Below are 12,952 nucleotides of genomic sequence, written 5' to 3'. Positions count from 1 at the left end.
GAATGCCCAAGGGTCTCAAAGGCCATAAATGAAACTTATTTTACTTAAGATCTATATGCTGAGACTGCCGTCTGCCCGACCAGGCTGAGGGGCCTCGTCAGGCAGCTTGTTTTCCAGTGTGTGTGAGAGAGAGAAGCAAAGGAGGCACAGGAAGCAGGAATCCCCTTAGAAAGAAAAGGAAAAAGCTGTATTGAAAATCTACACAACACATGCAGCTGAATAAATGCTTGAGCTGCAAACCTGAGGACCATGGGTAGTGTATTTTGGTTCTTGCACTGGCTGCAAATTCTGGGTTTGTTCCTGTCTTCCTTTGCACAGCGTGGAGCAGCATTTCATCTTTCCGTCTACGAAGAAGCAGGTAGCTGTTTTTTTTCTCATAAACCTAACCCAGACTGTCATGACTGTAAGTGTAGTCAGTCCCTAGAGAGGAGGCTTCTTCAGCTGGCCTCTGCTGGGCTGCCAAACAAGGGAGTGTATGTTTAGCTACCTTTAATGCCGGGCTTTTTGGTTGATAACTGTCTTGGTTAATTTTGCCTCAGTGCAGTTAATGTGCAAAGCAGGAGTATAACTACAGGCTGTGGAGTTAACAAATTAGAAGCTGCAGTCAAGTTGAGAGGAATGAACAAGAATTTTGAGCCTCTGAGTGAAAGATTTTGTTGCACTGAGTTCCTAAACGGCATGGAGAGATTGCACCTCCATAATAAAACAGAATATTCAAGGTGGTGCCCAGAGAGTTGGATTCAAGATCCAACTCTTGCAGCTTGTAACCCCTTGGGGAGCGGTACTGCCAGAACTTCGCTGACTAGAAACGAGAGCCTAAGTACCCACTGTCAGTGCAGTTTACACTGCTGGCTCTGTGGGTGCACGTCTGTAGTACCCATGCTCTTGACTTACTGAAGTTACTTTAACACAACTTCTTTTTTGTACATTGAAATGATGTAAATTGAGAGCACCCTTATCTTGGAGTAAGCACGCGGCATACATTTCAGATCGTATTTATAGGGAGATGCTTTCTTTCTGAGGCTCACCTGCCTTGTTTTTTTGCAACCTTCTGTGTCCTACCCTGATTTCTAGTCTCTGTGCTAATGATTCGCCAAATGTCTTTCCTTGATTCTTGTCTTACTGGTTTTCAAAAAACATAGAATCTACTCCAGCCTTCTGGAAGCCCTTGGAAAGGGATGGATGGTTTAAATTGGGGTATTTGAGTGTATTTATAGTCATATATAAATGGAGGCAAGAGGAGTACTTACAGAGCAGGTGGTACTGGGACATTTATAGAAAAATGTGTGATTTATACATGGACTATTCCAGGCAAACCTTTTGCTTTGCCTGTAGCCTGTCTTCTACAGAGCTCTTCTGTGTGCTATGAATATTTATGCTGCTTTGTTGTGGTATTTTAAACTTGCTTTCAGCTTATGAAATGACTGTTTGTTTCTTTAAATAACAGGAGGAGTGGAGGGAAAGAATTGTTTCCTGGGTAGACATGTCTGCAGATCTCTTACAAGGAGTCTTTAATGTGGTTGGAGCAGAGGATACCCCAGCCCAGCATAACCCCACCCTTCCCTTTGCCTCTGCATTTGGAGATGTGCTTTACCAGCTCTCACTGCTACAAAGCGTTCTCTTTTGAGAAATTTTTGTGGCCTTTTTTGGACAAATGTGCCCCTTTGCCATGTTTCAAACCAAAAGCGATGTTGCTGTTAGCTTTGCAGGGTAGTCAGGTGAAGTTGTGGTGAATAATCACATACAGTGAGTCAGATCTCATACTGTAATAACAAGTTACCCAGATTTGGTCCAGGGCAGTCACATTCAGCTTGCTAAGACCTTGGGAAGAGAAGAGTGCTTGCATCTGCCTGCAGAATATCCTCTGAACAGATTGAAATGAAGTCCTGAGGCTGTGACAGCCGTTTTCTGGAGAGTTCATGAGTGAGTGGATTGGGAAAGGCTGGTTCAGCAATCTAAAAAAAGCTGCTTGCAAGCAGTGATGGGGACCTCCTGTACCTTTAGCTTCAAAAAAATCTTCAAAGAGCTTTGAGTTTCTAGGAAAGCAGAAAAAACTCAGATTTGCTGGATAAGCAGATCAAAAGGTTTGGAAAAGAAATCCACCATCTGGCCATTTGTGGCTGTGCAGGTGTAACCTTTCTGTTGGTTTTGCTCTCAGTTCAGCAATTTTCGGTGGCTTCCTGGCTCACCATGGCATTTGGTTCCCTCTGGCCCCTTTGGAGGTCCTGCTCTTCCTCCTGCAGCCTGGGTGAGAGCCTGCTCCCAGCCAAAGAGCACAAACCCAGGCTGCCTCTGCTGGAGATTCGTTGCAGAGCATGTCTCTTGGTCTTCCCACATGCTCCCCTACACAAGTTTTCCCAGCTACGTGAGCCTAGTCGGTGTTAAGGAAGGTGGTCTTTTCTCTCTCAAGGAAGTTTCACCTAATCCTGAGCCTGGCAAAACAGCAGCCTTTCTTGCTGCTGCCCAGCTTGCTTTAACAAAGGAGCAACACGCAGTGCAGGTATAACGTAGCAGTTTGTTACTTTAGCCCCTAGAGACCCCTCTTCCCCTGAAACAGTACTTAGAGTAATAGTGGACCAGGAAGATAAGCATCATATTAATTTCAGAGTGATGTTGTTTATTGTGTGCACTCTAGTTGCATCTAGAGACCAAGTATGAAATCAAGGTTGATGAGATAAAAGCATTTGATAATCCTTGCTTTGAACACCTACTTAGTTTTTTATTATTCTCATGCAACAAATGATTAACAAAGTAGTGCATGGGATTTACAAAATGTATCTGTCTCACCCTATCTAGACTTTAAACACTTCATGGACTGGCATGCTTGTATCAGCAGCAACCGATGTCCCGGAGCAGGTTTATGCAGCATGCATCCCAGGTCTCTGGGAGTTGCTGCTCTTTGTATAGCTCAGGGGAAACTAGGATTAATATCTGCAAAGCTTTAGCGAAAATATCTTTGAGCAATCTAACGCAGAGCAGTTGGTGCTCTGAGTTGTTTTTTGGTCAGTCAGAGCTCGATAGACAGTGATTATTAGATGCCCTGCTTCACTGTAGACTCTAGTTTAGGAAAAAATGGTAGATATGAGCCTAAGATTCATGAACCACAAAAGAAGTGTAACTTACCACTTTCTTGTATATAAAAATCCACAGAGAAAGATGGCTGGTGTGTGCACAGTTTTTTAATCCCTTTGGGTAGAGTGGACAACTTCTTGGTCTCTTGGGTGACCCCAAGAATAAGCATCACCTCCCTGCCTGCTGTCAGGTCCAGTGGGTGTCTTTTCAAAGGAGCGTCAGAGAGGGATAAGCTCTCCAGATAATAAGGTAGTTGTTCTAGTACTGTGTCACCTGCTATAGATAAGCTTTGTGAGGCTTGTTTGAAACTCCTTTGGTGTCTGTAACCTCGTGGGATGCTGTTTTGGAGAGAATCTGGTAGATATTGAGCTCTTAATCAGTCCTAGTAGATACAGAAGTTGTAATTCCTTAGTAGAAAATATCTTTTGGTCTCCATAACGCCTTATCAGAATGACAATAACGAGCTCTTCCTCCGAGGCTTACAGTGCTTTATACAATGACTCTTACTGCTCTTCTGAATAAAAATTCATTGTGGGGTAAGGGGGATGTTACCTGTAAATTAATTGGTTTCTTGGAACTCTCACAACTGACACGTTTTACAGAAAACAAAAAAACTGAAAAAGAAGAATAATTGCAAGTTTCCCAAAGCAAAGGAGCTAAAAGAAAGGGGAGTTGCTATGGCTGATTTTCACAAAGTAAAGGCATTATGATTTGTTTTGTGCCAGACTGGCTTCATCCACGCCAGTGATAGTGCTGGCACAAAGGGAGATGACAAGAATGCACAGCTTTGCACAGCGTTTGGAATGAGGAGAACCTCTCCTTCCCGGGGCAGTGCATGCTTGTGTGGAATTAAGGTGGCTGGAGAAGCACAGTTGCAGTATTCTTTTTCTACTTTTTTTCTTCTGTGGTTAGCAGCAATATATTATCTTGGACAAAAAAATTGATTTGTGACAGTATTTGAGAGTCTTTTTCTAGCAAACTCAGCTAACGCCCAGGAAGCCCACCACATGCCTATTCTTGTCCCTACTTATGTCCATGACTTCTTTTATTTCATCTGCAGTAATATGTATAGTTTCCTGAACAACAAAATCTTCACCATCAAGCACGATCATCTCCTGTTCCCAGACCCCTCTTCATATTGCTCCGACTGCCTGCTCGAAAAATTCTGTCTAGAAAGAGGTGGAGCCTCTAGAATAAAAATTAAATCCCTGGTAAATTCTGCCGTATTTTTCCTCCATCCTCATTGCTATATTTATACTAGAAGATTTCTTCTCTGACTCTGTGACAGCAGTGATTTCCTATATGGCAACCTGACATATTATTGATTGTATTTTTTTTTCTTTCCTTTGATGACTCTGCACCACCTGATGGAGCATGATTGATCGGGTTCCACAGTTGACAGTGTTACCTTGCACATGTTCAACTGGACCAGGACTATCTGGGGGCCATTTTTAGATCCCACCTCATAAAACAAGGGCTGCCCTGGGTTCTGGGCTCTCTTACGTTCTGCCAACAAGGTACTTGGATCTCCACACCTCTGTCTCCCATGTGCAAGTGCAGTATTGGCTGCATGTCTTGTGGGCTACAGGCACAGCCCTGTCTTTAGTGGCTGGATGCTGTGGTTAAGGTGTGTCCGGCCATGGCAGTGAGATGTCAGTATTCCTGCATATTAAACGCGGTTTTTCACCCTGCTGATCCAGTCATTTCCAGTTCATTTCCAGGCAGACTATGGCTGAAGTACCAGGAATGCACAGCAGTGGATCCAGGCTTTTTCAGTAGAAAGGCCTGAGCTTTCCTGGACAGTTTTCAATGGGCAAGGCAATGTGCAGGGTAAGGAGTAACATAACTGATGCACTCGGTGCAAGCATGGCTGTTTGTCTTCTATGGTTACAGGTGCTTTGTGTTGCATCGAGAACCAGCTTCTTTCAGACTTTCAGGCTTCAGTTTGAGCATATACAAGTCTAATGAAAGATCTTAAAGCTTTCTTTGGCTAGCATCTCTTGTAGTACTGTTTCTAACAATATGCCTTTGTTTCAGAATCACCCATTTGCTGCTTTGAGGATTAATTGGCTCCACTGACAGCACCATGGACGAACTGCAGGATGTTCAGTTGACAGAGATCAAACCACTCCTGAATGATAAGGTAATGCTAGCTGCTCCTTTGATCTCCCAGGTGTACTCTGGCTGACTTTGTGTGGCACGAACCCTGATTGCCAGAATCTGTTTACAGCTTGAAGTACCTTGAGTACTGAAAAACAGTAAATGCTTCCCAACTCTGATAATCCACCACCACATACTCTTCTAAAGTCTCAGGGAAAGACAGACCACCACAGTTCAGGTAAGTTTGGAGTCCTGACCAAACAGTATGTCATACCTGTACTGAGGATTTGCAAAGGGAGGGCAGAAATAGGAAAGATGATACCGTTCCTGACCTGGTGGAGCTGTAGAACCTCTAATAAGTTCCTGCTTGTTAGAGAAACCTTGGATTGTATCCCATTTTCTTTTTTTTTAATATTTATTTGTTTAAAATCTTTTGTCTTAAATTATCATTTTGTGTTTTGACCCACAAAACAACCCTGCCTCCCTGAATTTAGCAATGGAGAGCCATTTCCTTTTAATATCTGCAGAGCCTAGCTAGAACGGTCCACATTCATGCAATAGTGAAACTTTGGAAAATCGTCGTATTGCAGCAGCTGTTTAAAGCTTTCGCTCTGTCTTCTGTGGGCTGGAGGAGAGCCATTTGGGCTTTAGGAAAGGCCTAGCCTTGCTGGATTCTGTCACAAACTGTTGCTCTGAGTGCTAAGTCATTATGGCCCATCCCAACAAGATCTAGAATCTTGCATCTGCAAATTGTGATTATGAGCAGTGTGGTTTGGTCACTTCCCATACCTTGCAGTCAAATTTGATGGTATGTGAAGCAGTTCCCAATGCTTTGCTGTTTAATGGCTGACATCAAGAGGTAGGTTGTGCTGCCAAAGGGATAGGGTACTTTGTCCACTCACTGTGTGCTTGCAGAAGACTGTGCTGTCTAGTGCAGGCTCCCACCCAAAACGGGTGAAACCCTTGAAATTCTGCTATGTTTTAGTCTATGCTGCTTAGTTCTTGCTCATTTCTTCAGTGTGCTAGCGTATCTGTTTAGTATCTGTGAAAGCTAAAAATTCAGCTGAAATCTGCAGTCCAGCTGCCTGTTCTTACAGTCTAGTGCTGACTACTAGGCTTCCACCGTAACGCAAACATAATTTTTTAAAATGTTTTCAGGTAGGGTGAGTCTTGGAAGAACAAAATCGGATAAAATCAGATAAAAATACAGAAAGACCTTGAAAACAGTTTATCATTTCAAAATGATAAACCATTAGGAAGACAAGTTTCTTAAAAGCAGTGCCCCAGCTCTTGCTCATGGTTCTCCTAGGATTTTCCACATTTGAGTTCAAGAAGGTAGATTTCCTTTGCTTCAGTGAGCTCACCTAAGCATGAGGTATTGAAGCATGCCAAAACAAAGTATTTTTCACTTTAAGTTTTCAATCTCTCTGTCAAGTATTGACTATTCAGTCCCATCAGGTCCTTGCCATGGTGTCATCTGCACAGCCACTTCTCTTGTCTAATAGCTGGGACAGTTCTGATTTGAATGCAGAGTGCTCACTTAAACAGCCCAGTGGTGTTAACCAGCATACAGAAGGGCACATACGAAGTGATATTTGGTTTCCTTGACTCAGCTGTGAAGCTACAGGAAGTATATACTATCTGAGTAGGAAAAAATATGTAGAGTGGCTCCAGAACCATCCTCAGCACTGCATGCGAAGAGAAGTGTACTGTGACTCTCCTTTTTACACTTTGTTTTAGCAAAAGAAATGCCTCACGGAGATACCATCTCTGAGGTCTGGCCCTTATTAATGCTTTCAAGCTTGAAATAATACACATGTGCTTTTTAGACATAGTTTATGCCATAATGTGCTGATGCCATAACGTATTGTTCTGTGCAGAGTATCAGAGTCCAAAAAGTATTGAGCTGGTGTTTCACTAAGATTTTTACTGTCCAACCCACTTTAGATGTAGGAGTCTGAGCCAGCATGGATTAATGGCCAGAAATAGTACAGTAAAACTCTTAAGGTGCTAACTGGTGAGTGCTCATGAACTCTTCAGATACAAAGGCTGCTGAACAGAGAAAAGGAGCTCTGGTGTCTTAAACTCTAAAACTGGTGGAATTGCCTGGGAAATGGGTCATACCTTGTTCACTTGTCGGAACTGTAGGAATTGCCACTGAGACCACTGAGTCCTGGCTTTGTTTTGTCTCAAGTCAAAGTCAGGAAAAAATTACAAGCCTGACTTTTAAAGGATACAAACACTCTTATGTTTGTGTGTAACTTAAGCCTAATAGCAAGTGCAGGGAAGTAAAAGAGTATATATATTGACCTCATTCAGGCTCACTAAAATTCAGTGACTTTATACTGGGAAAGAAAATCAACTTCAAATGTTCCTATTTAGTTGAAAGAGGGAGAAAAAGAGTGTGCTGCCTGTAACCTGATCAGAAAACTTATCCCAGTGAGACTTTATTATTCTGTCTGGTCCATATTCGGGCACTTTTGAGTCCTATTAATATGGCCTCAGTGAAAAGTTACTGAAATGCAACAGCTTAGTTCAGGAGATTGAATGGACAGCCCTTAGGCTGGATTGGGTCATTCCAGCTAGCTCTTTGTCTTTGAGGTGCAGCCATCTCACCTTCAGAGGCCTGAAAATTTTGCCTTAATCTTAAACTTTCTCAAGTTCAGCCAATGAATAGATTAATGGTTTAAAGTCAGATTTCGGTGTGTTAAAATTGAGTATCCAGGAGTCAGGACATGTCAGCACTAATGCTACTTGTGCGTCATGGTATACCCTGACAACATGCGACACAGTTGCAGACCTTCATTCTTTGCTTTGTGTCATTTCTTCCCCACTCCGTGCTCGGGGAATCGTGCACCACTTCTCAGTACAAGTTCAGATCAGCCTTTTCTTTACTTAGCATGCACCAAGTCCACTGCTGGATACAGAAGTTTCTAATTTCTTCATAGGCTTTGATATAGTCCTTAGTCACTGGCACTGGATGACTGAATTGACCTTCTTTATCACCTGGTAGATGAGAAGAGTCTACTGTCTGCATGGAAAGAGGCATAGACAGAGTTGTCAGAAATATCAGCTAACTTCAGGACCTCAAAATGAAATAAGAGGGTGCTGCTTTTTATTTTCTTTTCCCCCTTCCTGAGTATTTGGTGCATTGTGTCATGTCACATTCAAAACATTGGCACAGTTCAGTACTTAACACTGGGGGGACTCTTAAAACAGATTTGCCGATATCTCAACTTTAACATCTCAGACTGAAGAACGTAGGTAGCAACCTGTGTTCTTGCTAATGTGGCAAAGCTTTGCGGGTAGGAAAACAGGGCCATTTGTTTACACATGAAGAGGAGTTAGGGTGCTCAGCCAGAAGAAACATTTAGGGTGTTTCTGTTGTGCGTATGTGGTCCTAGTTGTAATTTTAGTACTAAGGCGCTATGCCTGAAACATATAAGCTAGAATGCTGTCTCAAATGTTTTGCTAAGCCTTCGGCAGCATTTGACAGCACTCAGTAACATAATCCACTGTGTGGTCAGAGTCTTATGAAGCACGTGGGCATACAGACAGGTTACCGCAGACCTTCAAACTTGCAGTACGCCAAACATGTACTGTACTCACTGTGCTCGCCTGTATGCGTGGTGTTACCCTCTGGGAAAAGTCAGTTGTGAATTGCTGAGCCCATTTCCCACATGCTCTGGTTTCAGTAGCTTACAGGTCACTGCGTTTGCTGTGGAAGGATACCATGCACACAGCAGTTACTGCAGAGTAGCTGACTGCATAGCTTGTTTTCTTGCGCTCACTACATGAGATCCTAGTGGTAGTCCGTTCAAGAGTTTTGCATTCAAATTGGTAATGGGCACCAGGAGCAGACAAAACCCAACCTCCTAACCAGCCTGACTTTGGTCAGAGTCCTTCCTAGGTGCATCTGTCCATGCTCAAATGCTCTCAACTCTCAGCTGTGCCCACAGATGCTCTCCTTAGTGGACAGCCTTGGGACAGCCCCCAGCAACCTTGCTGTATAGTAATGGGCAGAACTTGCATGGAGTGTTCTTGTACAGGTCTCACATTTCACTGCTGTCCCAACTGCAGTCAGGCTAGACTGTGCTGAAGCAGGGGTCTCTGAGGGGAATTTTCATGATGATGTTGGGGGTATTCTGGGGTACTGTGCTGAACTCTTTTTTTTTTTTTTTTTCTTTTCTTTTTCTGGTTTTTGTTAACAGAATGCGGCTCGCAGCTTCCAGGACTTCGACTGTCAGGTAAGACACGTGCAGGAGACAAGGATCTGTGCGCAGACTCCCCATGGCCCATCAGTAATGCTGAGAGATAGATGAAAAAGCTCTGTATCTTAATAATTCCTGTTCAAGTTTAATCAGTAAGAACTTAAATATGTCCAGCTGGCAGAAATTGCCCTTCACCCTTTCATGCAGAGCACGTTCTGTGCTCTGAGGTGCAGACCTGGACTGCTCTGCCAAGGCTCCACGCCATCTCGCAGGATGGCTGGTCTCCTGAAAAGCAGTTTCTTGGAAACATGCAATATGCTGAAGAGCTGCAGCTCTGTCACATCCCATCTGGTTCACTGGCTAGGAAAGGAGGAGCTTGCATGCTCTGTCTATTTGTGTTGAGAGGAGATGGAAGTCTGCCCCAGATACAGCACCCCTGCTTTGCTGGGCCTGGGTCACGACAAAGCTGTGGTGTTCCGGGAGGTCATTCACCTGACAGAGCAGCGGGGAGATGAGCCTGATCGTTCTGGTTGCTACAGGAATAATCCTTCTAGAGGAGCGGTTGCACCACAAGCATCCAAGACAGAGGACACATTCTTTGTTAGGCGAAGCACAGCGCTGAGATGACGTGGTGCATTTTGTAGAGCGCAGACTCATTTACCATGCCAGATTACCTCGCTGACTTCCCACTCAGCGTGTTGATAGGCAGCCAGTGGCTTTTCTTTCTCTTCAGCTGTAGGAGGCTGCTGTGTCTGTAGTGTTCTGCTTAGCACAGGACAAGCTCTCACTGCTGTATTACACCGGTGATGCGGCTAGGGGGTAGAGCTGTCAACATCACGTGATAGCTTTTAATAAGTCTGTTGATGTAGATGATTCCAGAAAACCTTCTGCAAGCCTATGCAGAACAAGAATATAATAAATGCAGTCCTAAGAAGATAGTTTGTATTTTTTCAGTCTCTTGATGTCAGATGCTGAAAGTACACCCCATCTGGGTGGGCACATGTCACTGTACTGCTTTAGCTTGATTCGTTGTGAGTTTTCGTTTTACCTTAAAGCCTGTAAGTATAAAAATTACTAATCTTAGCATGTTGTAACTTTAGTGTCTAGTCTTGGAAGCGGCAACAGTGTTAGGCAATGATTTTTCTGTTTTAATAAAGGTAGATAATGGGTTTAAAACACTTCCCTGTACTGTCTTGTCTCTGTCTGTCTTTCTGCATCTTCTCCATCTCTTCTAGAGGTCCAGTGTGCTCCCATGGCAGATGGGTAATGGGTAAAAATAGGTGCAATGCTTTTGAGTAAGAGCGTTAGGGAGTACAGGCACTGCCTATTGGGGCCTGTCTGCCATGACTGGAAAGAATATAAATACAGTGCCTGAGCATCTGAGCGTATTAGCCTTCGCTACAAATTCTCGAATGACCCAACAAAGCTCTGGGCTTGCCTGTGCCCTGCCTGTCTGTGAGCAGTACAGTCTTGGGAGCCGGAGCAGAGTGGGAAGGTAAGGAGGAGTCCCTGTAATAGAGCTATGCATTGCTGCTGCCTTTTCACGCTACGCTTTCCCTCAACAAGCAAAGCCTCTTTGTGCCTTTCTTTAAAAAAATCCCCAAATCTGAAGCTGTGCGAGCCCCAGAGAAACACAGTGCTGCAACCACCAACTCACGTGCGCTCAGGATGTCCCGGTGCCGTTGTCTGCCCCGGGGCTGAACTGCAGAAATAGCTGCCGAGAGAGCGGCCCTGCAGCCATGGAGAGGGGCTCTTGGGAGCTCTGGGCTGGGGAAGGACGTGCTTGTTGCTTCTCTGTGCTTTGGTTTAGATCAGCAGTGAGCTGGTGGCCATGGCAACAGCAGGGCAGGAGACAAGATGTTCCTTCCGGGAGCCCTCTTGGTAATTCATTTAGAATATTTTTTTAGCAAGAAGTTAACACAGTGTCTCTTGTGACTGTAAATGTTGTCCAAGCCTCACCTTCCTCCACTGTCTCTCAGGTGTGGTTTCAGGGCACACCTGGCTTGGCCCCCCCACCGTCCTACATGGAAAGTACCCCCAAGGGCTGGATTAAGTCTCTGAAATCTGTCCACGAGGATGGATGGTGTGTTGGGCCCTTGGATTTTCTGCCTCAGTTGCTAATACCAGGAACAGTACTTAACCTTGGAGGTTGAGCTCTTGTGTTGTCCTGTGAAAAATTACTGCTGCTTTTTAGTCTAGCAAAGCACATCCGGCTGCCACATTCGGGCCTCTGCAAAATTGGTGTGACTTTACTTACTGGTGTTTGAGAAGGGGGAACTCAAAGTGAGTAAGTTTGTTAGGGCTTTCAGAGGAAGGGAGATCCTGTTGTGTACAGAGAGGATTAAAAGCACTTAGGCTGAGGCAGGCATTTAATTTGTCCAGAGTTTCGCAGGGGAGAAGAGCCTTGGGGAGGATCTCAGTTTTACAAGCACAGCCACAAACTGGTCACAAATTCATGAAGACTGATAACTGGAAGACGGTTGCCAGTTACAGTGTGGTGGAGTGATGCTAGACCTACGTTTCAGACCTTTTTATTTTTCTGATAGTCCAAAAAAAGGTGTTTTAAATGGAGATAAAGCTGTGGCTCTGCATGGGGCTGACCACATCCTGGGCTGTGCTTGCAGGGCTGCAGCCAGCAGCAGGGCGAGGGAAGGGGGTGCCCTCTGTCAGCACTGGGGGAAACATTGTTGACAGTGCAGGTCCAGTTTGAGCTCCCCGGTACAAGACATTGACATACTGGAGTGAGTCCTGTATTATTTCAGCCTGTGTTATTCTGTGCCCTTGCCCATGAGGTGACTTGCTGTAAGTCCATCCCAGCTCCTTCCAGGACTGACATACCCCTGCAGAGCTCTGCCTTGGATACAGTCAGAGCAGTAACACAGCTGGCCTCAGCGTTTGTTCATCCTGTGGTACCTCTAGACCTCCTTCTGGCTGGAAGCTGGAGTTTCAAAATATTTTCTGCAGTTGATCCTTGCTTATGACTGGGAGAAGTGTTTAGTTTAGTCCCAGCTCATGAGCATGTCATCAGCACTGTCACTGACTCTGTGAGTTCTGTAGTTCCAGGCACACGAGTTAGGCACACTGTTTTCTGTAAAGCTTTGTGATGTGTTACTTTTCAAGATAACATGTATATTTAAGGTTTGTAAGATCTTCTTTCCTTTGGGGAAAATGGGTGATGCTGTGGGAATTTCTATTAATTACCCAGTGTGCTTATTTTTAGTTTTGAATAACTTGCCAGGAACAGATCTAGGCAAAGCCAACAGAGCAAGGATCTTCTTGCTTCTGAAATTTGTTACTCTGGGTTAATGTGGTGTGAAGAAGCTTTTAGCTTTTCTGATACAGCTGACTTTCAGATAAAGGTGCCCTGGTTTTCTTAAACTGTTCATCTACAAGCAACCGCAGCTAACCCTGACAAATAACAGATTGCCTGGGCATCAGTTGAAACAACCCCCACGTAATCTGATAACATTTGCAATGGAGATAAAACACAGAGCTAGCATGGTGGCTTAGGGGTCTTTATCAATATGAATCTAGGTTATTCTCAGAAATAAAATGTATTAACCTAAATC

The 12,952-nt window shown here is 44.3% G+C and overlaps 1 protein-coding gene across 2 annotated transcripts in view; it reads left to right on the top strand.

Moving 5' to 3' along the window:
* Nucleotides 1-5,158: 5,158 nt before the first annotated feature.
* Nucleotides 5,159-12,952, top strand: part of NDRG3 (NDRG family member 3) — a 33,445-nt gene continuing 25,651 nt past the window's right edge. The window contains exons 1-2 of one of the 2 annotated variants that reach the window (XM_009698317.1): nt 5,159-5,215; nt 9,384-9,419. In XM_009698317.1, the coding sequence (XP_009696619.1) occupies nt 5,159-5,215; nt 9,384-9,419 (93 nt within the window). The remainder of the gene's footprint in view (nt 5,216-9,383; nt 9,420-12,952) is intronic. The other variant, XM_009698318.1, reaches the window with a different exon arrangement.

This window comes from Cariama cristata, unplaced genomic scaffold, assembly GCF_000690535.1.
Source record: "Cariama cristata isolate BGI_N322 unplaced genomic scaffold, ASM69053v1 scaffold22894, whole genome shotgun sequence".
NCBI lineage: Eukaryota > Metazoa > Chordata > Aves > Cariamiformes > Cariamidae > Cariama > Cariama cristata.
Note: the sequence above shows the minus strand (reverse complement) of the source record. Positions and strands in the feature narration are given on the sequence as shown.